The sequence below is a fragment of the Odocoileus virginianus genome, chromosome 6 (genome assembly GCF_023699985.2).
Source record: "Odocoileus virginianus isolate 20LAN1187 ecotype Illinois chromosome 6, Ovbor_1.2, whole genome shotgun sequence".
In the NCBI taxonomy this organism is placed as follows: Eukaryota; Metazoa; Chordata; class Mammalia; order Artiodactyla; family Cervidae; genus Odocoileus; species Odocoileus virginianus.
In genome coordinates this window covers 13,934,909-13,958,788 of record NC_069679.1, presented here as the reverse complement: position 1 = coordinate 13,958,788, position 23,880 = coordinate 13,934,909, and the positions used below count along the sequence as shown (strand labels likewise).

The following is a 23,880-nucleotide window of genomic DNA, read 5'->3' as shown; positions in this document are numbered from 1 at the left end:
AGCTGCAGGAAGATATATGCTGGAGGGAGGTCATGAGCCTGACTTCGGACCTGTTATACTTGGGGTGTCTATGAGACAACCACACTGGCCAGTCACATTGTAAAGATATTGAGAAGGCAGTACATACTCAAGTTTGGGGTGCAAGGAACACATACAACTTGGGGAGTCTTTAAAACCTCAAGGCTGGCAGAGCTCACCTTGGCAAGAGTGTAGCTGGATGACAGATAGCCTGGGGCAGAGGCCTGAGTCACCCCAACTGCCAAGTCTGGGCAGAGGCAGAGGTACCAGCTGAAGAGAGTGAGAACAGCAGCCAGAGATCCGAGGGACGAGGAGGGCCTAGTCTACCATCTAGAGTCTATCATCTCTAATCATGATGTTTTCAATGAATATTTAACTCTGTAGGAATTTATGGGCAGGGTGCCGGGGTGGGTGGTGGCAAGCAGCATGTGAAACAATGTTAAGTTACTTTCTATACATGGTGAGAGTTGAGGATTGTTGTTATTTTCTCCTTTACAATTTTCTGTATTTTCTTAATGCTTAACACTGAACACGTATTACTTTCATAAAAATTCTTTGACAAGGATATTTGAAGATCAATACTGGAAAGTGACTTTTCCTGTTCACAGAGAAGTCCAGCCTATTTCTACCTCAAACGTGTGCCCATAGAAAAGAATTTAGCTCCTTCTCTCCATTAGGGGGTGCTGTGGAAGGGGCAGTCCCCCTCAGCCTAGGTAGCTTCAGAAGGGCTTCGGCCAGTAGAAGCTCCCTGGGGTGGGGGGAGACTGGCCAGGGAAGCACTGGAGGCTGTCCTGATGCCAATTGGCCTCCATTAAGAGCTGTTGAGGGGTGCCATTGGTGATGTGCCAACCATGCTTCTCAGAACTAGGGGTGTCAGAAATGCCAAGTTGCATCCCCAGGATAGGCCGTGGGCCCACACTCCTTAGCTTGGCATAGACTGACACATGGACAGAACAGCAGCTTCATTAAAAAATAGTTTATTAGTATCTATGTCTAGCATCTGTGCAAATGAGATCGGCTCCACCCAGGGGCCCGGGTCTCCGCACCTGAGCCCCTGGGGAGCCTCTCTGCCGTAGGCCCTGTCTTGAGGCAGTGTCCTTGCTCATCTGACATCAGTCCCATTGCTCCTGGCCCAGGGCTAAGCCCCACCTCGAGAGGCCATGGGGATGGTCTCCCCTGAGCGACTGCTGCCTCTAGTGTCTGAGAAGGCCCCGCCTCCGGCAGCCGGGGCTACGTCCACCTGGATGACCCCGTGCACCTGGGAGAGCTGTGGGCTATCCAAGCTGGCAATGAGCTGGCGGGGGCCTGGTCTCACAGGGACGAACGTCTGGCGCAGAGTCACTGTCTCGTTGCCCCCAATGTCCCTGTAGGCAGAGATAGGGTCATGGGCCTGGGGTGACAGGGTGTGGAGTGGGGAGTAAGGGCTGATGGGGCAGCTGGAAGGAAGGAGCAGAAGGCGGAGCCCTTCCGGCATTTCTGGGCTCAGCTGGAATCTCTACACCCACGACCTAACCTACTGACGGAGGACAAAGCCTGAACCCCAAGTCCGCCTCCACAAAGCTTGATCAGTGGCTGCCCAGCCAGCTTCCGGAGCTGGAAATCTCCTCGGCATTCAGAACTCCTCCCTCCCTGCTCTCACAAACATCTGGGCAAAGACCGTGCACAGCCTCCTCCCTCTCCATCGCCAGTGCTCCTGCCCCAACCAGGTCAGCCCCATCCCCTGGTGGGTTTCCAAGATCAAGGAAACTTCACAAGGAGACTTTGGGGCTTGACACAGTGTTGCCAAATACTTCCAGGCTTGCCAAGAAAGAAGGTAGAAGAAAAGGAAGTCTCCTCTGCTACCATCACCTCTTAGGATGTTATCTCAAAAAAAACCCCAAAACAAGCAAAACAAAACTGTAGTCCCCAAAAAGACAAACAAACAAAACTGGAGTCCCTCCCAAGAACAGACAATTGGCATGTTTAAATTAAATTGACACACACTCATGTGTGTGTGAGAGAGACAGAAATACACATGCTGGTATACACACACACACACACACACACACCTCAGTGTCTTTATTTTCTTCCTTCCTATGGACCTCTAGTCCCAGATCACCCCTCCAGGAATTTACAATTTCACCTGCCTTCTAACTGCCTTCCTTGCCTCTCATCTCATTTTCCATTCATTTTTCCAATCACTTAGAGGTGAACTGAGCCTTTCAAGGGCTTGGCTTCCTTGCTGCTTAGGAGATAGATGAAACTGTAGCTCCCTAACCTGATACACAGGCTCACTCTGACTCACCCCGCCTGCCTGCGATCATTGCCCCCACCACCACCACATTCTTCATTCCTTCTGCCCACCAGCCCCAGTGAGCTCCACCCCTCCCCTGAATTCACAGTGTTTTCGTGCCTTGCCCCTGGGCTGCCTCCGGACCCAGTTCACACCTCCTCTTCAGTGAGGACTCCCTGGAGCATCTCCTACCCTCAGGAAAATGAATCTCACCTTTCTCTGAGCTCCTCCAGCAATCTGCAGGTATGCAGACACATTGACTGTGATTGAATGTATATTGCAGTTGTTCACACCTGTTAGCATCTGTCCTTTCCTGCCTCTGCCTGAAACCCTTACCTCTGGCTCCTGCTAAACTTGAGCCTGCCTTGGGGATCATTTCTGGAGCCAGACTTGTGCAAACACCACAGTCCTTCAAGGGAATGAGCCAACAGCCCAACATCAAGGATGAGCTATCCTTGGGGCAAAACATTTAGCTTGGAGCCTGCAGCCAAGGGACGTCCCTGGACCACTCTGTACTCCTTCTACCCCATTAACTGTGTAGTTTAGAACATGTACCAGTCATCCTCACTTTCTGATGTAAAATAGAAGTGAATATAAAATGAGGGTGTGGGATCAGATGGTCTTGAAGGTGCCTCCAAGCTCTATGAAGGCAAGAAGTAGGAAAGTCTGGAAGATAGAAGTCTATAGCCTACCTGATAGGTTGTCGACTTAATTTCTAGACTTCCTATCAGAATATCCAACTTGAAATTCAGTCTACAACTTAACAGGTAGGCTATACATACTCTGCATGCGTGCTCAGTTGCCTCAGTCATCTCTGACTCTGAGACCCTATGCCCTGAAGCCCGCCAGGCTTCTCTGTCCATGGGATTGTTCAGGCAAGAATAATGGAGTGGGTTGCTATGCCCTCCTCCAGGGGATCTTCCCAACCCAGGGATGAACTTGAATCTGCTACAGCTCCTGCATTGCAGGTGGATTCTTTACCACTGAGTTACAGCGGAAGCCCCAAGCTGTACTCTGCCTGGTAACAAATCTGTGTTTTTAATTTGTGCCCACTTTTCCATTGATATGAGGTTAAAGGTTGTTTGGGTTCAGACCAGCCTTCAAAAGTCTATTTACCCATACTATAATTGAACTGTGGGGCTTCTCCAGTGGCTCAGGGGTAAAGAATTTTCCTGCAATGCAGAAGACTCAGGAGACATGGGTTTGATCCCCGGGTTAGGAAGATCCCCTGGAGGAGGGCATGGCAACCCACTCCAGTATTCTTGCCTGGAGAATCCCCATGGAGAGAGGAGCCTGGTGGGCTTCAGTCCATAGGGTCACAAAGAGTCGGACACAATTGAAGCGACTGAGCACACACATGTGTAATTGAACTGTACTATTTCAGAGCCTAGCCTTTATTTATAAGGTTATTTCCAAGATAAATTGCTCTCTAGGTTCCAATGAGGGATGTCAAGATCTCTCCCTACCCTGATCTTAGTGTCTGGCGAGATCTTGGCTGCACCCTGGTTTGAGAGTTGAAGGCAAACACATCAGCTACTAACGCAGGAATGTGCCCACGACTGAGTGCCAGTAATAAAACAAACTCCCTGACAGGACATCAGAACTTAGACATCCAAATTAGTATTGTCTTTGATGCTAATTTGAGTATTAGCAGCAAATTAGCATTTATGCTCTTGTTTAACCACACTGAACATTTAAAAAAGCTCCTCTCAGATTTTCCTTCACAGCCATTTAAAACCACACACACATTACAAGTACCCACTTGGGCGTACACTCACACCTGGCCAAGTCACTGTCCCTGCTTTACAGTCAAGGTTCATTTCTGATTGAAAAGGGCATTATGACCCACCTGGCTTGCTTATTTACCTTATTAATCAGTCTTAGTTCTAAATGACTTGAGGCTGTTTCCCCAAAGTCAAATCCACTCCCTTAGAAGACCACCCTAAGGACATTCTAGAGAATATGATTCAGGCTCTGGGGGAAATCCCCGAGAAGGGTTTGGAGCAGACTTCTAGCTTCCCCTGGTGACTGCTCTAGTGGTGACAACAGCCATCTGGAGGAGTAAGCGCTGGAATGTTTATTAAGTGGCCAGTCAGCAGGTGGGGTGGCATGCCTTCTGCCGTAATGAGGCTCCATACCACAGCCTTTGATGTGCAAATGAGAGTGAAGTCATGCCAATTTTGGAATCGCTTGGGTTGGCCAAGAAGTTCCTTCAGAGGTTTTCTCTAAGATGTTAGGGAAAAACCCAAACGAACTTTTTGGCCAGCCAACAACACACCCAAATCAGCAGCTCGGGGCTCTCACCTGTGCTGGAGGCCCCGCCTGGGCTCACAGTAGCTGGAGGAGCCACAGAATGTCAACTGAGGGCCTGCCTCGAGAAACCACCATCCAACCCTCTCATTTACTGGGGGCAGACTGGGCCCTTTCAGTGGCGCGACTCTCACACGAGCCCCACAGTTGAAGAGAGGGGCTGAGTCTCCAGTGCTCAGTGCGGGAGGCACTTGCCTTACTCCCTGGAAGGGGAGAGAATCAAAGATCTGGCAGGGAAGTTGCGGGGAGCCCAGCTCCGGGGACTCCTCAGGACAGGGGAACCTCTGTCTGTCAGCAGCAGGTGAGAGACCCCAGTAGGTAGGTTGTCTGGGAGTTCCAAGCTCCGCTCTCTAAGCTGCCAGAAACCCTTTTAGGGTGACAGGAGGAGAGCGCTCCTTTGTGAGATGTCCCATCACCCAGGAGCCCAGGATGGGGCAAAGGTCAGAACAGCAGCCTTTTCAGCTCTGGCCTGTTGGTGAAAGTGGTGGCCACCCCCAGGCAGAGCCTGTGTGTGTGGGAAGAGGGATGGGTAGGGTGGTCAGGGACCCTCGACTTCCCCACCCAGCCCCTCTGTGAATGCAGTCACTTTCCCTCGGGTGCTCTTTATTGGATGAGGAAAATGCCTACCCTTGTCACCAGAAAGCTGAGCTTAAAGGTCAGCCCCTGGCCTTCTCTGCTTTCCCTGTTCCTGCATGTATGAGTCCATGTCAGAGATGGCAGCATGGCCTGGGAACACGGCCTTGGGACTGGCTGGGCACACAGCCTCCCCTGGCTTGGGATCAGGCCCCAGCAGGTGGCATGAGGGCCTCAGGCACAGGGCTCTCTCCTTAGGAACTGCTTGTTGTGGTCGCGGCACCAACCCAGCAACCAGCTTGAGAGCCTGTGTGAGGTGCTCGCCATGGTGGAGGAGTGGAGCCTGCCCCTTAGGAGCCGAGACACTGTGGGAGATGTGGCCACCAGCCGCCCTGTCTGTAAAGGGGGGGCAGCTACCAGCAGAGGACTGATGCTGTGCCCAGCACCACACTGAGGGCTTTGCATGCATGGTCTCCTGTGATTCTCAGAGCCAGGTTATTACTGTTATCCCCACTTTACAGCTGAGAAAACTGAGGCACAGAGAAGATCATACATATAGCACACAGCCCATGCGTGATGAAGCTGGGACCTGAAGCGCATCATATGATTATCTGTAATGTGCTTTAAAGGGTACTGGGGGTCTCCAAATGAGCTGACATTCCTGAAAGTGCCTGGTCAACTCTTGAGTGCTGGGTGAGAGTAGTGACAAATTACTAGTGATCCCCGTGTGAGGTGTTAGCTCCCTAACAAGCCAGCAAGGCAGGTCAGGGACACCGAGGAGCACTGCCTGAAACAGGCCTTCTTAGCACTGGTTGGGTTGAACTGAGTCAGGAGGTGTTGCTGGCCGGCCCCAAGTGACAGACCTTACTGTCCTGACCTGAGCAGGAGAGGGACAAAGGTGGGACCCATGCATCCAGGAGGCTGGCAAGGGCAGTGGCCGGGGCAGAAGGAGGGGCTGCACTCACCCAACATTGAGGATCTTGGGCCTCTGCAACCCAGAGCCCTCGAGCCGGAAGACGACGTTGGTGAGGGTGACAGGCAGCGGGTTCTTGAAGACAATCTGTACTTCGCACTCCTGGCCAACCACGGCTGCTCCCAATAACTGAGACCGAAAGAGACCCCCATCATCAGAGCCTCAGGCCAAACTGATGGGCCTGGACACTCCCACCAGAGACGGAGAGAAAGCTCCTTAGGATGAAGACCACCCTGACCCCACCCACATTCCTGCCTCTGGGGGAGGCTCACCCAAAGCCAGAGAGGAAACTCTAACCTACTCCCCAGCTGAAGCCACCCCAGAGTAAGGGAAATGAGATCTGATTTTCCAGAAAAGGGAACCGAAGTCCAAGAGCCCAGGCTGGTCCCTGACCTCCTCCCACCACTGCTTCTGGCCTAGTGCCCTGCGCCTCACCCCCTAATCCCCCCAGCCCAGCCCGCTGCTCTACCGTGAGACTGAGGTCTGGGGTACGCAGACGGAAGGTGTGCTGCTTGGCCAGCACCTGCCCATTCTCCTTCACGTGGCCTGAGACGTTGAGCAGCATGGCCCCCTGGTCTACGAGGTGGACCCGGTATTCCTTGTAGGCCACGGGCATGGTCACGCGCTCCGCTGCGGGGAAGAGGCCTGGCGTCACCGAGGCCTGCTTCCCCAGACCCGGCCTCCCCGGGTCTCCATGTCCCCCGCCCTGGGGTACCCAGCTGTGGAGCGGGTGCTACAGCCTGGGGAAGGGGCACTTACAGGCCCCCGGCGCCAGCACCACCTCCTTCTTGCTCTCCTTGAAGATGGATCCCGTGACGCCGGTGTAGAAGGTAACAGAGAGGTAGAGATGCAGCTTCACGGTGCGGGGGCTGCTGCCGCGGTTGGTCAACACCACGCAGACCGTCAGGTCCTGCCCCATCACTGCGTCCTGTGCCTCCACCTGCACGGCCACATCCTCTGCCGAGTCCCGGGTGGCGTACACATTGGGTTTGCTGCCGTGGGCGGCCGCGGTCTCCACTGCCTTCCTTTCTGCTTCTGAGCCTGGGGGTTGGGAGTCAAGGGTGAGCTTACAGCTGCTCCTGGGTCGGAAGGCGCTTGGAAGGCACGCTTGGTGTGGCCAGAGCTGGCCGGGATGGGGAGCTGGTACCTTCTGGGTGCTTATAGGTGTGCGTGATGTCTTCCCGCATGTTGGAGCCGATGGCCTTCGTAATGATGAGTGAGCCAATGGCCTTCTCCTCCACATACACGATCTTGAAGCTGCCGTCATCCTGTCGCTGCCAGTAAACCTTATCACTGTTCACCTGTCGGGAGGGCAGTTGTGGGGGGTATGAACCAGAAATGAATGAGCCAGAGGGACTGAGGGTGGACCTGACCCCCCAGCTGCCTTCCCCAGATCCTAAGAACTGCAGGGAAGGTGGATCCAAAGGTTGGGAGCTTCCTGGCAGAGTGAAACTGGGAGACTTTTCTTTTTTTTTTTTTTGAGACTTTTCAAGCTGAGCCAGAAAAGGCCAGACAGCAGGAAAGAAGTTGATCTGGGAGGCTCCTCACGGTGCGTTGGGCATTAATAACAGTAATCCCTTGCACTCACTTGCTGACTCCGTGACTTATAAAGCAGTTTCATACCCATTATTTCTTTTGATCCTGAGCACAGAAAGCACAGCAGCCATTATTATGGCTTTTTACAGTTGGGGAAACTAAAATTTGTAGAATGAGTGACCTGCCCAAAGTCACACGGGTAGTTGGTCAGCAGTGGGGCAGCACCAGAGAACCTAGGACCAACGCCAGTGCCCTGGTCTCCCCAGGCTGCCCACGAAGGCACCAAGGCGCACAGCCCTCACCTCTGCAAAAATGAAGGGTGTGTCGTACTTCATGTAGACCAAGCCATTCTTGATGGACTGCACAGAGCAGGGCCCACAGCAGAAGATGCCTACGGGAGTGAGGGCGCCACAGGGGTGAGAGATCCAAGGAGGCTGAGTGGGACCCCCAGATCCTGGGCCCACCCTTCCAAGCCCACCCAGCGCCCACTGCCCGGGTTCAGCCCCCACCAGTCCAGATTCTCTGGTGGCTCAGACGGTAAATAGTCTGTCTGCAATGTAGGAGACTTGGGTTTGATCCCTGGGTCAGGAAGATCCCCTGAAGAAGGAAATGGCAACCCACTCCAGTATTCTCGCCTGGAAAATCCCATGGACGGAGGAGCCCGGCAGGCTACAGTCCATAGGGTCACAAAGAGTCGGACACGACTGACCAATTTCACTTCACACTCCAGCTCAGGGAGGGCAAACAAACGGGAGAGCAGTCCTGTTTTGCTTCAGTCATTGGTGGGGGTGAGGGGGGCGGGGACAACTGTGGGGACAAGCCTGCCTTGTTAACCAAATTGCTGGCACACTTCCTCCACTGGCTGAAGCTGGATGTCGGCTGTCTGTGACTCCCAGAGGTCAAGGCCCCACCCCACCTACCCCATCCTACATCAAAACAAACCCAGAACCCATTATGGCTCTGCTTGCCACCTGGGAGAGCGATGACATCACAATCACCATTCCAGAAAGATCCAGATCCACTCTCAGTTCTACAGCCCACGGTATCCTCTCTGTGGGGAGGCGACAGGGGAGCTGGTAGGAAACAGTGTCTGTCTTCAACGTGCTCTGGAGGGCTTTCTGGAGGACAGAGGCTGATAGAGAGGAGGCGTGGCTGACAGGACACAGAACAGGAAGTGAGGGGTGTCCAACAGGAGAGAATCTTAGAAAATACCTCGAACTAGGGTCTCCTTTTACAGATGGGGAAACAGGCTCAGCAAGGCAAAGTGAATGCCAGGAGACACAAGACAGCCGGACACAGACAGACTGGAAGGAGCTAATCCTTACTAAGTAGCTACTGAGCTCCAGCCATGCTGCTAGTCTAACATGCTTTCTCATTTGATCCTCCCAGTCACCCTATGAGGTATGCCTCATCCCCGTGTTACAAACAGGAACACCAGAGCCCAGAGGTGCAAGGAACTGGCCTAAGATGACATATCTAAGACGTGATCAAGCTAGAATCAAGCCCGGGCCCGGCTGGCCTCAGAATCCCTGCCTGCCACCTAGCCCACCCACTTCCTAGAGCGGGGACTGGAACTCACGTCTCCTGGTGTCCTGTGACAGGCTGTTTAAATATAACAGGCATCTCTGGGGTTGTAAAACTCAGGGGGCACTGTTTACAGAGATGATTGAGAGGGAGGGGTCTGGTCAGAGACCAGAAGAGGAGGTAGGCTAGGGGAAGGCTATCTGACTCAGGGTGAGGAAGGGAGAAGCGAGAGGTGGGGAGGGAAGAAGCAGCTGGAGGGGCAGGTGGGGCCCGCCTGGGGCCAGATTATTAAGTGGGAAGGGTGTGGGGGACCTGTTTGAGATCTAATTTTGTTTTTGACCACACCTCACCATGCAAAACTTCCCCCACCAGGGACTGAACCTGTGGCCCTGGCAGCGGAAGTGTGGTGTCTTAACCACTGGACCACCAGGAAGGTCTGGAGAGATCTTATTTTTGCAGAAACATGCATTGCGGAAAAGAGACTAGTAGGTTATGTCATCAGTGATTATTTCTTAGGCCGGACTGGGTAATAGAAGCTGTTATCTCCTTTGAACCTACCTGAACCCTATTTTTTTCCCCATACCATACATGTAACTCAGTGGAGCAATGAGAGGAACTTGGTAAAAGCAAGACTATGTATCAAAAGAGAGGAAGTCAGGGGCTGGGTTCACTCTGTTGCTGACCTAACACTGTGCCCCAGAGAAAGACTCTAACCCAGCCGATCTGCAACATCACCAGGGGATCTTTCAAAAACACAGATTTCTGGAATCTATTCCCGGAATTCAGGCCTAGAAATTTCCTTGAAACAAAACTGAAACCACCTGAGAGAGAATAGGAAATTTTACAATTTATGTTATGCAATTCTGTATATTTTTTTTCTTCTAAGCATGTTTTACTTAAAACAGTGCTTAGTCACTCAGTTGTGTTCGACTCATTACGACCCCATGGACTATAGCCCACCAGGCTCCTCTGTCTGTGGAATTCTCCAGGCAAGAATATTGGAGTGGGTTGCCATGCCCTCCTCCAGGGTCTCTTCCTGAGCCAAGGATCGAACCTGCATCTCCTGCATTGGCAGGCGAATTCTTTACCACTGAGTCACCTGGGAAGCTCTTTACTTAAAATAGTGACTTTTTAAACTACAAAAATATATGTATAAATAAAAAGGTCTTTCAATTAATTACCTCCAGGACACATAAATAAAAATGTTAAGTGGGAAAAGTGGATTTGTAGGGTGAGGGAAACCTCTCACTGAATTCTCTCAAATCTTTGGACTTTTGAGCCATCTGGGTGTAATAACCATGATAAATAAATAAAATTTGGGCACATAATTATGCAGAAAGTTGAAAATAAATGAAGGGTCACATGGTGATTGCCCTCATGAGTCTGTCTGAAGAACTGTGGCACTAAAGGACCTGACTCCAAGGCCCCGTCCAGGACACGGGAGTTTGTTCCCCTAGTTGGGGACACAGGGAGGGGCCCCCAGTGGGGTCTGGGCACCAGGCAGGGGCCCTGCTCACCACTGCTGGTCTCCTGTGGTGTGGCGTCCACAACCTGCCACCCATCGAAGCCTGAGGGCAGATCTGGCCTCTTCATCCAACAGTCGTTCCACACGTGGAAGTTCCTGGATGAAGGTAGATGGAGGGCTCGGTGAGCTGCCTACCTGGGGCCTCCCCTGCTCTCGGCATTCAGGCCTCGGGTCTCCGGTCATCAGCAGGGACAGGCAGCCCAGCCCGGCCCCAGCCTCACCAGACAGAATCATGGTTCAGGTGCTCCAGGGGCTTCATGTTCTCGTCAAAGTAGATATCCATGGTGAGGGAAGTGTCTGTGTCGTGTGCGGAGTTGAAGTTGGTGACAGTACGGGTGGCCAGGCCCAGGCAGCGCAGCACTGTTGGGGGGGGTGGTGTGTGTGTGCAGGCTTGGGGTTCAGGGCCCAGGGCCAGGGCAGCGGTAGGGGGGCAGGTGAGGCATGAGGTCAGGAATAGCAAGGGGACACGGGCAACTGGGGTTGCCTAGCTGGGGCAGGGGTCACTAGGGTCAGAAGTTCACCGAGTCAGGGAGTGTTGGGGGTTAGGGGAAGCCAGGCCACCTGCCTGGCCTTGTGCCTACCTGTCCCTTCTCCCTCCTCTCCTCCAGGCCTTTCTGGGTTGTTAACACTAATTAATGATAATTAAGGCCAGCCTGCCAGCCACCCCCGCCTGTCCCTGCACTGTAGCCACAACTGGGCTGGGCTCACGAAGGTGGAGCCTAGCTTTTTTCCATCCTCCGTGTAGGGCCGAGGCGGTTCCCGTCCCATCCTTCCACTACCTGTGGTGGTCACACCGGCGAAGACCCAGCACTGGCCGAAGGGGACAGAGTTGCCGGTGCGTAGGTAGCTGAGAAGGATCTCCACGCTGCCCACCCACGCTGATGGGTTGGTGCCGCGGGAATAATCTCCAGACCAGTTCCCAATCAGGACCCCATTGTCATCCAAGGAGTTCACCTGTCCAGGACAGGATGGGGTGGGGCAGAGTTGGGGGAGAGGCTCTGGACCTGCCATGTGGCCCTCAGCCTAGCCCCTGGCCCTGCAACCATCCCTGACCCCTAACCGCTCAGGATTCGGAGGCAGCCTGAGTCCTGCCTGCCCCTCCCACAGCCCTCTGCCCCCCCATCCTGGTCTGACACAGGAATGTGAATCCTGGGTGTGCCAAGTTTAGGGTTTGGTCCTACATTCCAATAGAGCTGGAACAGGAGCCAGGAAGGGGAGGGTTAGGGGGCAGATTGGGAGGGGAGATGAGTGAGATCCCTTCCCACCGTACCTTTTGCAAGGGCTGGGGTCCTGGAAGAATCAGAAAGGGTAGGAGTGGGGGTGGGAGACAGCAGGCAGAGACTCAGTAGGGCTCAGAGACGCAAGGGAGCTCACCATGGCAGAGATGACCCGGGAGACACTGACGGGGTCCCCACGGCCTCCATAGGGCATACCCCGCCGGTCCAGGATGTACAGGCAGGCGTCCAGCACCCCGTGGTCAAACTGGGGGGAGCCAGGGCAGAGGTGACCCTTAGGCTAGCACCTGCAGCCCCACCCCGCCTCACCTGCCTCTAGCGCCCCCGAGTGCACGAGGCCCCAGCCAACCATACCTGGCCATAGTTCCAGGTCCGCTCCCCAATCTGCGCTTCTGTCCCATAGTAAATTCGCCCCGACTCATTAAGCACGTACTCCTGCCGCCAGTCTTCATGGTCCACATACACGATGTCCTCTGTGTCCCCAAAACACACATGCCTGGTTCCCTTCAGCCCTCTCCCTGGGTCCCACCTGCCCCTCGGCTGCTTCTGCAGGGCTCAAGACCACAAGGGAAGAGCAGGGATGCCTCTAGCCTGACAGCACTGCTTCCAGGAAGGATGGAGCAAACAGGATAGGGATAATGGGAGAAGGGTGGCTGTCACCAGGACCCTTCACTAAGAGAGGTGATGCAGCTCTGTGACCTTGGGCTGGGCACTTCTCTACGTCCTGCATCGAGGTCCCCTCACCTGGACACTGGGAGGCTGGCTTCTCCTAGGGCTAGGCACCCAGGCACGAAGCCAGATCTAGTAAAGGAAGTCCTACCTGCCCTCCCCTCCTGTCCACATTTTGCTCCAGCAGCTCACCTGGGCACCAGGGATTGAAGAGGATGTAGATCTCATTGTGAGGGTCGAAGGGCAATTGGAACTCTCCAGCTTCACAGCGTGTGCGGATGGTGAACTGGAACTTGCCGATGATGGCGTTGGGGGAGGTGTGGACCCGTAGGTTCAGATTCTGCCCACTGGACTTGGTCACCTGGGCTTTCCAGCCTCCACTGCCCCCCTTGCCCACTGGGATGATCACATGGGTGCCCTTGCCCACCTCGGGACTGTTTCCTGCCGTGGGGGAAACACTGATTAGCTGCTGCAGCCCACTTGAAGCAGGTGGATGGAGCCCTGGACTTCTCTCAGCCCCACCCAGGATGTGTGTCCTGAGTTGTACAATTGCCTGGGCCAGATTGAGAACAGCTCTGTCCCCACCCGATGCGTGACCACATGTCAGGGCAGAGCTCCAGTCCAACATCCCAAACCTGTTCCCTCCGCACTTAACTCGGAGGTGAGTAGAAGAGACCAGGTCACCGTCACCCTCTGCCTGCCTGACTGTCCCAGTACCTGGGCTGGAGGAGCAGAGCCGCCCTGTCTGGGTCTAGGTGTCCCTGCCTCACATGAAAGCGCAGTTCCTGTCCTGAAAGTCTGTCTGCTCTCTGGGGCTGCAGCTTCCAGAGCCCAGGGCATCCCTGCTGGAGGTGGTAAGGGTACCTGGGAAATTAGAGGCTGGGGTGGGCAAGGCTAGGCCCTAATCAAAGGGTACCAGGAGTCACCCGCCCCCGGCGGCAGCATAATCACCAGCCTAGGCAGTCAGTGGCCACCAAGCAATACAATGAGGGAGGCACCGGCCCTGGGTCACGGGTACAGAGAGACAGAGTTGGACAGAGAGTGAAGTCACATCCTGGGGAAGGAGGGCAGACCCAGAAAGAAAGATACACAAAAGCAGCAACACTGGAGAGGATGCGGTAGTAAGGATCCAAAGGAAAAGTATCTTGAGACAAATGCTCCTGGAGGCTTGGAGAGGGTGAGCTTAGGAAACGAAAACAGGGAAGCCAAGACCCTCCCTCCGGGGGACACACTTACATGATTACACCTGCCTTAGCTGGCAGGGGCGAGGAGTGGGGTAAGGGAGGAGCCTAAAGACACCCCTGTTACCCTAATACCAGGGCTGGGAGCCCTGCTAACCTATCCCTACTCCACCCTACCTGGGGTCTTCATCACTGCCATCCCCATCCCCCATTGCAGCCTCCACTGACCGATGCACAGCTCCAGGGTGACATGATCGGAGGACTCATAGGGACGAGACAGGAAGAGGACCATGTGGAAAGGCTGCCCACGGCGGAGAATCAGCTCATCGTACTCGAACTCGTCCGTGTGGTGCTCTCGGCGGTTCTGGTCTGAGCGTGAACTCAGCAGATCCACACCAGTCACCACCAGCATTCCCTCTGCAAACCACAGCTCTGGCTCAGGAAAGCTTCACGGGGAGTCCAGGCTCCCCCCACCCCCAACTAGCCTCCCAGGCCCCCAGAGATGTCAGAATGAGCCTCAGGCCCCATTAAGGCATTTTGGCTCTCAGATAGCATGGCCAGGTGGGCCTCACCCCGGATGGTGCCATCTCCAGCTGCGTTCACAGCGCTGCCCCGGGAGCCAGGCCGGCGGGAGTCTGAGCCCCGGGAGTCGGGTCTTCGGCTCCTGGAGCCAGACCCTCGAGCTCCCCGGTCTCCACGGCGCTCAGGGCCCCAGTCATCGTCTTCTGTGTTCCGGCAAGAGCAGCAGCCACAGCAGCGAGCCCAGAAGGAACGGCCCCCACGGCGAGTCCGTCTATCTGGCTCTGGTTCAGGCTCTGGGGAAGGTGTGGTGGGGGGCTGCCAGGGGTTTCCGCCCCAGCGGCCCATATCCGAGCGAGGACCACCTGTGTGGAAGAGGCAGGGAGGCTCTGATCACTCTCTCAGGCCTCCTTTACCCCTACAGGATGCTCCAGTCAGCTCACCCGGAAACCCTCCATCCAGAGAGCTGATTCGGTCCCAGCCAGATGACAGATGATCTGCCCCTGACCCTGAGATTCTCTCAGATCCACCCAGAGACCTTCCCCAAAGACTCCTCTCAGATTCACCTAAAGAAACTTTCCACATTAGAGAGACGAGTCTTTTTCCCCTCTCACCCTACACGGACATCCTCAAAAGCAGATGCCCAATCCAGAAACCTGCTCCAGGACTCACCCCAGGAAACGAGTGCACGCTTGTCACAGCCTCGAGAGGCGGCAGTGCAGACCATCCTGAGCCTGCTCCCCATGCCAGCTCCTCAGTCTAGAGATCCAATGCTGACAGCCTCAAGGACCCATTGCTTAGAAGGAACCCCCACCCACTGCTCCCTGCATTAGACAGATGAGCGATATTCACCACTGGGGGTCCTGGCATTTCCCCACGTAGTCGGGTCAAACAGCCGTGAGGAGTTGCTGGGAGGGGTCGGGGGCGGAGGTGCCTGAAGTCAGGCTTCCTCGGCAGGGGATCTCCGCCGGGAGCCTCGCTGGGGCGGACAGCCTCTGGCTGGCCCGCACTCCACCTTCTTAGTCCCCGACCTCGGCCCCCAGACAGCATCGCTGGGGTTCAGCATCGCAGTGCACCGTCGGAGCCCCTCACCTGATGAAGGTGTTGGCGACGGCATCTCTGAGTCCCGCGGCGGAGGTGGAACAGGTCGGGACCGATGGGACTGGACAGACTCCGCCGCACGAATGGAAGGCGTGGGGCGGGCCGGTAAGTGGTTTTTAAGGGTGGAGGGCGGGGCCGAACTTCTGGTAAGAAGGGGAAGGAAGGTTGCTTCGGTCCCCACTTGGGGGAGGAGGTCCAGCGTCTGGGGGCCGGGAAATGACGCTGGGCCACACCCTCTTTTCCCTTTCGAGGAACCGGGGACCGAGGTGTAGGGAGTGGGCGCGGTTGGAGTCTGTGAGGGCTCAACTTGGGAGACTCGGTGAGGCCACCTGTCTGACGGATGCTGCCTGCCAAACTGGGTGCCTCAGAAGCACCTTCTCGGTGGAGAAGCTCAGAGGGCAACGGGGCAGGGAGCCCCTTCCACCCACACCTCTATCCAGCAGACTTGGTCTTCCCAAGCTCAGGCTGCCTGCCTGTCTCTGAAACTGCCCATGGGCTGGCTCTAGGACTCATCCAGCCCAGGGAGGTCCCTGGATCCCAAGTTGTTACAGACTGGTGACATCAGCACCTGGCCCTCAGACTGGCTCCACCAGCCAGCCCTGGACCTGCCGGCTCTACCAGATCCTCTGACCCTACCATCCACCTGTTCCTCCTTCTTCCTCTGGCTCTGCCAAGCCCCCAGTATGAGTGAGAGCTGCTCCCTTCTCCCTGGGTCCCTCCACCTTTGGGATTAGGAAAGTCAGAGTGGAAGCTATCTCGTTTTCTAACCCTCACCCTTCCCCAACCCCCCAGGGGTTTGGAGGTGACTTTGGTCGTTGCTCTGAGGCTCAGGGGGGAATGAAGTCTTTCTCTGCAGGCTGCAGAGTACCCCCTTCTTCCACTGAGACAAATGTCTGGTGAGCTGGAGGCCGGGGTTCTCAACTTGGAATTCTTCCTAGGAATCCTGACCAACCGGCTGCAGCCACCTGCCCAATTCCATCCCAACCCTGGGAGAAACACCACAGAGGCCACCAAGAGAACCCCAAGGCAAAGAGGAGGTCAGGCATCTTCTGGAAGGTTGGGACCCTGTTCTTGGGTTCTCTTCTCTCCATCCTGCCAGAGTCCCAGCTCTGCCCATGGGACACTAAACAGAAGACAGTAAAAACAGGGAGGGCAAGGAGATACAAGGAAGCTGCCTGGAGGAGAGGCTGAGTTTGGTGATGCATGGGACAGGGAGGTGCCTTGGGGAGTGGGGACAGAGGCTCCAGGACCTGGCAGAGCCCTCCACACCCCCACGACCTTTTCCTGTCCAAGTCGAAGCTCCAGACCTGGCAGGGGGTGTCTAACCCCACCTCCAGCACATTCAAGAGCAGAAATCACACTAGCAGAAATCAAATTTCCAGGCAGGTATCAGGCAGGTCAGCCAAAGGGCTTCATGGAAGGCTGTTTGTGTATCACTCTGGATACGGAAAGGGCAGGGAGGGCCCTGAGAGTCCAGTGTGTGTACATGTAGGCCCAGGTATTTTCTCAGGGAAACAAGAAAATGCCTGGTCACATTCTCTCCCTCTTGTTTCAATCAATCTTTCAGTTTCCCCACCCAGCCAGGTTTGAGTCAGGGCCCTAACCTCTGAGCCACTCCCCTTCCCTCCCGGGAGGCTCAAGTGCCCCAGGGCTTTCAGAGTCAGGACAAGGTATTTGTGTGTATTGGAGGGGGGGACCCTGGGAAAAGACACCATCTCAGTACTTCAGGAGCTAAGGCCAGGTTCTGCCCAATCCAGAAGCAAGAACATGAATCTAGAATCCCAGACCAAGTTGCAGAGACAGCTTTGGCTCCAGCACTTGAGCTCAGCAACCTTGGGTGCGTCTGAACAGCAGTTTCCTCATCAGCACAATAGGCCTAATCATCTCGGCCCTGAGAGCTTGCGGGCATCAAGTGGGATCAAGTATTTTCAAGGGCTCTTTATCCTGGGCATGCTACTCAGGGAGACTAATAGTGTTGTTATAAGAGAGTGGAACCAGGGCGCTCTGACCCACACCTGCTGGGAACAGCTTTGGTGAAGGAGAGCCAGGGCAGACAAGGTATCTGGAAGGGGCACAGGTCACGGAAGAAACTTCTCTGAGCCCTTCTAGTTGGAGAGACTTCCAGTGCTTTGTAGCCTCACTCCAACTAGAACCTGAACCCCAACCAGATGCCAGCCTGGAGTTTAGGCCCAGCCTAAGCTTCTTAGCCTAAGCTAAGAAGGCAGACTCCAATCCAGCCGTGGCCCTGATTCTCCAACCAAGGAGGTTCTGCTTCTCCATGATAGGGAACAGCAAGACTGAGCATAAAACGGAAGCAGAGCCAGGAAGCCGACACATCTCTCTCCCTTTCATGTCCAGAAAAGCAGTGGTGACAGCAATAATGGTGGTGGCGGCGGCAGCTTAGCAGCGCTCAGGGACCTCTTCATTGTTTATTCAGTTCCAATAAGTTAAAGGGTAAGGGTGGGGACAGGGCCTCTTAGGTGAGGATGCTGCTAACAGAAGGCAGCAGCTCGGCCAGGTGCTCTGAGCTGCCCTCCGCCTGGCACAGCGGGTTGCCCTGCAGGTTAAGGAGGGTCAGCCTGGGGCAGGAGGCGAGAGGCTGGAGCACTGCAGGCTGCTGGAGGCCTTGGGCAGGAGTCAAGGAGTCAAGGAAAGCTGGTTCTCCAGATCCGCCTGCTCCCGAACACCTGTCACTGCAGAACGAGCACTGCTACTGAGAGGCCCGCTGGATGGGCCCCTTGGCCACTTCCCCGTAGGACATAGGGCTCTAGGCTGCAGACACTTGCCCCCGGGGGCCAGGCATGAGGTGCAGGACCCTGACGGGATATGGTCCCAGAGGGGTGGTGGAAACTGTGGCCAAAGGGAAAGCCAACCCCTGCTGCAGAGGCACCCATGATTCATCAATGGCCAAGGGCTCCCTAGTGGAAATGCAGGCCAAAGCATGCTTCAACTTACAAGTTTTGAGAAGAATTGGAACTCTAGGTTTTTGAAAGAATATAAAACCTCCTGACTTTAAACATACGATGTGGTACCCAAGAACATCTGTAGGCACTGGTTTGTGAACTCAGGTTGGAGGAAGTCACTTCCTTCCATCCTACAAAACTCTACCAGTGAGAGTCAATGACAGCCTCATACAGCGCCAGGCTATCCTCTCTTCTCAGCTGAGATGGCCAACGCCCCCTCCTCACACCCAGGGGCATGCCCGCCTCCTGGCCATCCCTTCCTGGTGTGGCACCGTGTCCTCCCTGCTGTCTGAATGGCACCCAGATGGAAGGATACGGTTGTTACACAGAACGAGCTCCTGCAACCGGGGCAAGTTGGTGACACCGTCCAGGGATTCGATTGCATTATCATTGGCCTGCAGCACCTGGGAGCAGGGAAGACAAGGCAGGCAGGCCACTGTCAGCATGGGACTGGTACAAGCCACCAGGTGATCAGTTTACAGGGCATGGAAGGGCTCCTGGGGCCAGGCTGCGTGACAGAGGAGCATGCTGGGGTCCTCTGTGGGGGCTGGGATGACCCGGGCATCTCTTAGTAGGATGGGTAGACTTCTGAGGTGGAGGAAGGGGAAAGGGAAACCCAGGACCATGACAGAGGAGTGGGGGCTTTACCTCAAGGCAGCGCAGGGCAGCCAGGGCAGGCGGCAGGGATCGGAGACGATTGTGCGACAGGTCAAGGTGAGTGACCAAGAGCAGCTGCTCCAGATGGCAGAGCACCGTCAGATCCTGAGGAGGGGGACGAGATACCCAGCGAGGCCGGGGAGACAGCTCTCAGCCGTCGTTCATCAGGCCTTCGCCCGGTGCGCCCCACACAGGCCCTGGGGGACCCCAGCTGAGGACAGGAGCGAGCAGCTGGGAAGCATACCTCACCACCCCCGGCAGTACATGTTCCAGATCAAGGACACGGGGGAGACAAAGGTGCTGGGGCCGGGGTGGCCTGAGATGGGGCAGGTACACAGTGCTGGGATGAACACAGACACTAGCGGGAGAGGGCCTGGGGAGCCCGGAGTTGGTTTGGTGGCAGCAAAGGTGGGCAGCAGCGACATGATAAAAATAACGTGTTGGGGAGACCGATTAGGAAGGACTACAGAGAAAAAAGAGAGTCGGGAGTTTGTCAGAAATCTCTGAGAACTATTCAGCGGTTAGGTGTTGGGGTCTGCCCCAGGGAGAGAAGCATAGATGAGCTAAGGAAGAAATGTGCAGAAGGGCATGTGAGATGGAAGGCAAAGCGGGGGACGGTGAGTGTCTTGGCTGAGGCCTGGGGAGCAGACATAGACACTGCCAGGTCCTGAGGAAGAGGGAGGCAGGCCAGCGGGGTGAGGGAGGGAAGGCGCCTGCGCACACCCCACCTTGTGAGCTAGGTGCAGCACGCGCACCTCCGCGTACTCCATCTTGAGCACACTGTTCTCCAGCAGGAACTTGCTGCGCAGGTCATCGAGGTACGCTGCCCTCATTGGGTCCACAGCCTGGCAGGGAGAGCAGGCACAGGGACTGTGTGTCAGCTGCCGGCCCCCTGCGCGCTGGGCTGCCCACGTGCCAACTCCCGCAGACCCAGCCTGCCTTGAGGGTTTGGAAGTACTGCAGGGTCTCCTTCTCATACTGCAGGGGGTCCAGCGCCCTCATCAGCAAGATGATGGTGAGTAGGCACCCTGGGGAGAGGGCGGGGAAGAGGACGGCAGGTCTCATCTGGATCCTCCTGGCGAGGAGCCTGTCTAGGATGGGCCCTCCTTAGAGGAGCAGGAGCTCAGGGGAATCGGGCCTCACATTTATTCTCAGGCTCCAGCTCCTGCAGCTCCTTGCAGGATTCCAGCTCCGACTGCAGCACCGTGGACTTCTCCACCGACAGCTCACACCTGAGGGGGGCCAGGGTGGGGGAGCGGTGCTGGTCATCCCCAGGAGCCAGTCTGAGACATCTGCCCTCGGCACCCCACCCAGCTGCCCAGAGTGCACAGCCCTGCTCCTGCGTGTGCCTGCCTGTGCTCATCACCTGAAGAGCTGCTCATCCGTGGCGGAGTCCCGGCACCAGCCTTCTTGGCGGCCTGAGAGACAGGGCAGGGGTAGCAGAGGACACCCATGAGAGGAAGACAGGGATGGGAGGCTGCTGGGGGGCTGCTGCAAAGGGTGGAGGCTGCAGGCTGGCTCACCTTTTAAGAGCACACACTCCTTCTGGGCATCGCCTGCCATCCAAATGACACGAAATGTATGCTGGGGCAACTGATCGTTGAGGGAGGTGGCGGGCAGGTCACAGAGCTGGGGGTACAGGGTTATGAGAAAGCCCAGGCTGCACCACTTTTCTGACTCTCCCACCCCAGCCCTGTCCCAGCCCCGACTCCGCCCACCAACCCCGGGATACCCAGACGTGGCTAGGCCGGTTCCTGCCCTCTGGGGTCCTCCACTCCACAGCCAGGGGTGACTCATCAACCATGAGCAGCAAGGTCTCCGCGCCCGAGCCCACCTGGTGCAGGGGACAGAGACAGACCATCACTCCAACAGCACCAGGCCCACCATCCACGGTACCCTTCAGCCAAGGCTTCGGGACTCACGAGGAGGGGCCGAGAGAAGGAGACAGTCAGGCAAGCCTCATCCCGGCTCACGTGCAGGCAGCGCAGGGCATCCTGGGGATCAGCTGTGGGAAGAAACAGTCTCAGGTCGCCTTAAATATCCTTCCATTCCTTCTTGGCTCCAATCCCCCACCTCTTCCCTACTGTTCACCTCGTCCCAGGAGCCAGCGATGGTAGAACCAGGCACTCTGATCATTGGGGTCAGTGAAGAAGGCGTTCTGCACCAGCTCCAGCTCTGCAGGGGCCAAGGAGGCATGGGGCTTTGGTTAGGACCCTTCTGGGCTCCTGTCTACCCCTACAGACTGCCCTCTCCTTGGAGAACTTCCTGCCTTCAGTTTCACTTCTATGCCAGCCTTACCTAGGGGCTGGGTACACCAGGAGCCAAGTGGACACTTGGGCTCCCTGCAGCCAGGGGCTGGATCTTATGCATCCCCAGAGCCAAGCATTTTCCCGAGTGGTAGGCTCAGGAGCAGGCCTAGGCATCAGGGTCAGAAGGGCAGCACGGCAGAGTCCTCTCGAGCACAGCCTGACCCTGCTTACCTTTGAGCAGCACATCCTCAGGGAGGCGCCCCTGGGGTCCACAGTCTGGCTGAGGGTGCAGCTGGGGCAAGAGGCAGGAGCGGTAATGCCAGGAGGAGTAGTTGGAGAAGTTTCGGGTGATGAGGCTGTCAGTGAAGGCAAGCTCCTCTGCAGGGGGCACAGCTGCCTGTGCAGCCACAAACCGCCGGTAGTCCCAGCAGTGAACTGGGGGGATAGGCAGACAACACATCTCAGAAGCAGGGCAAGAAGAGCTGCCTGGCTGGGACCCTGGCATCCCCTTGGAGACCCCAAGAAACACCTCTGTGCCCTCCATGGAGGACACATTTGGCTTCATCATCCCTTGTGTCATCAGCTCAGTGGGCCCATCCTGGCCATCCCTCCCAACTCTGGACCTTACTGAGGCCCTAGTACCGGGACACGGGGCAGGTGTAGGCTGGAGGACAGAATCTGCAGGAACGTACAGTTCCGCTCGTCAACCTCGAGGAAGCGGGCACACAACTCCAGCTCCCGGGCCCAGTTGGGCTCTGGCAGGCGGCCCAGCAGCCAGCAGCGGTGGTGCCAGGTACCATAAGACTTGGGGTTCACCCTCAGGCAGCTCTCCAGGAAGCCCAGTTCTGCCTTCACCAAAGCGGCCAACTCCTCAGAGGACCTGTGCCCGGAAGAATGGGGGTCAGGGCCCTCCAACACCCAATCTCAGTTCACCCCTGACTTTCTGCATCCAGCCCTCCACTGCCCTCTGCCTATGCCCCTGGCTGCCCTATTCTTCTTCCACCCCTGGACTCAGGCCGGCAGGGCCAGAGGGAGTGGCCATCTTCCTTGGGCCCTAAACCCCTACATACTTCTGGACCTCCAGCCGCTGGAGCACCTCTCGTCGACAGTTCCAGAGGGTGGCAAAGTCAGGGTTGGCTCCCAGAATCTGGCTTGTCAGTTCCAGCACTGACTCATCCAGCTCTCCAGCCTGGCGCTGAGAGGATAGATAGCAGGATCAGGGATCACATCACTCTTCTGCTACAGAGCTCCATAACATAAATAGAACTGCTGAATGTTCTGTGAATGCCACACTTTACTACAAGTACTATACAAAGCACTTGATGGGGTAATATGTAATCTTGCAAGCACTGATTTTCACAATTGCCTTATGCAGTAAGTGCAATCCTTAGCCCTGTTTTACAGATGGGCAAATTGAGGTCTAAAGAGATTCAGTAGCTTGCCTAAGGACACACCACTAGTAAGTGAGAGAATAGATGTGGATCCAAGCAACCTGACTCTAAGGTGCAGTTCTTGGCCAAGTGCTACGCTAAGGGAGCCACGGTGAGAGGGGACTACCTCTGAGGGCCCCACCTTCTGGAAGACAGTCTGGGTGGCTGCCTGGTATAGCTTCAGCTTCTGTTCCCGCTCTAGTCTTTTGGCTTCCGCTTGCTCTTCCGATGTCTTCACCTTCAGGCGCCCGTGCTATAGGGATGGGCGGGTTGCAAGAGTGCAGGCTGACTTGCTGGGGCAGACCCACCGGAACCACCCCTGCGGAGCCCCAGGTTTATATCGGGCAACGGAGGCAAGCCCACGCTGGACAAGGGCAAGGGCATGAGCATGCGGAGGTAGGGCGCTGGGCTAGGTTCTCACCATGGTGCTGGCTCAGATTCAGGGCAGGGGAAGGGTCCAGTGGTGCCCGTGAAACCTGGCGAAAGACGTGTCAATCATGGGAGTCCCGCCCCTTGGAGCCCCGCCCCTCCTGTCCCCAGGAAGCCGTGAGCAAGCCCGGGCGGAGATCCCTGGGGTGTTAAGGGGTCCCGGGACAGACACTGCAAGTCCAGGAGGAACCCACCCGAACTGGACTTCCACACGTGCGGCCCTGCCCACAGCCCGATCCGCCGGGACCGGGGTCGAGTTGGGGCACTTAGGTGATGGGGACCACTCCGCGCCCAGAGGTTGCCGCTACCCGCCCGCCCCACGGCTCCCAAGCACTGCTGCCCCCCACGGGCGGACCCACCTGGGCTGGGAGGAGGCGAGCGGGACGCGGAGCTGCGGCGCCCGCCACCGAGTCGGAGCGCTGGCTAGAGCGGCGTCACGCCCTGGCTTCTCCGAGGCGCAGCTCCCTCTGCAGGCCGGGGGAGGGGCTTGCGGGAGAGCCGACCGACTCCGGAAGCGCCTGCGCAAGATCCCTGCGCGCTCTGTTCGAAAACGCCAAGTCCCTGTTAGCCTTCTGGTGTGTGAGAGTGTGAACGCTTGACTCTGATGAGCTCGGGAAAGCAGCGCGGCGTGCAGTTCCCAGCCAGCTGCTCAAACTGCGTTTCAGTTGAAAAGATTTCTTCAACAACGGAAACCCACCCTTTCATCGCGGGAGTGA

General features: G+C 56.3%; 2 protein-coding genes across 3 annotated transcripts; both read right to left on the bottom strand.

Moving 5' to 3' along the window:
- Positions 1-979: 979 nt before the first annotated feature.
- TGM1 (transglutaminase 1) lies at positions 980-15,542 on the bottom strand. Its single transcript, XM_020880996.2, has 15 exons — positions 15,428-15,542; positions 14,389-14,700; positions 14,045-14,233; positions 12,828-13,076; positions 12,321-12,439; positions 12,106-12,213; positions 11,511-11,685; positions 10,953-11,091; positions 10,724-10,827; positions 7,985-8,073; positions 7,294-7,447; positions 6,906-7,187; positions 6,616-6,776; positions 6,139-6,275; positions 980-1,382 (listed from the first exon to the last, which is right to left on the bottom strand). The coding sequence occupies exons 1-15, from the start codon at positions 15,450-15,452 to the stop codon at positions 1,157-1,159; spliced, it is 2,469 nt and encodes an 822-aa protein (XP_020736655.2). The 5' UTR covers positions 15,453-15,542; the 3' UTR covers positions 980-1,156.
- Positions 15,543-17,851: 2,309 nt separating this feature from the next.
- Positions 17,852-23,627, bottom strand: RABGGTA (Rab geranylgeranyltransferase subunit alpha). 2 transcript variants are annotated; one of them, XM_020880953.2, is made up of 17 exons: positions 23,524-23,627; positions 23,157-23,211; positions 22,878-22,988; positions 22,376-22,500; positions 21,998-22,185; positions 21,537-21,740; positions 21,148-21,231; positions 20,979-21,061; positions 20,789-20,890; positions 20,580-20,685; positions 20,423-20,474; positions 20,200-20,288; positions 19,996-20,084; positions 19,785-19,901; positions 19,048-19,161; positions 18,716-18,803; positions 17,852-18,061 (listed from the first exon to the last, which is right to left on the bottom strand). In XM_020880953.2, the coding sequence occupies exons 2-17, from the start codon at positions 23,157-23,159 to the stop codon at positions 17,913-17,915; spliced, it is 1,704 nt and encodes a 567-aa protein (XP_020736612.2). In that variant the 5' UTR covers positions 23,160-23,211; positions 23,524-23,627; the 3' UTR covers positions 17,852-17,912. The 2 variants fall into 2 exon arrangements, with proteins under 2 accessions (XP_020736612.2, XP_070324918.1); XM_070468817.1 differs by lacking the exon at positions 23,524-23,627 and adding an exon at positions 23,359-23,459.
- Positions 23,628-23,880: the final 253 nt, after the last annotated feature.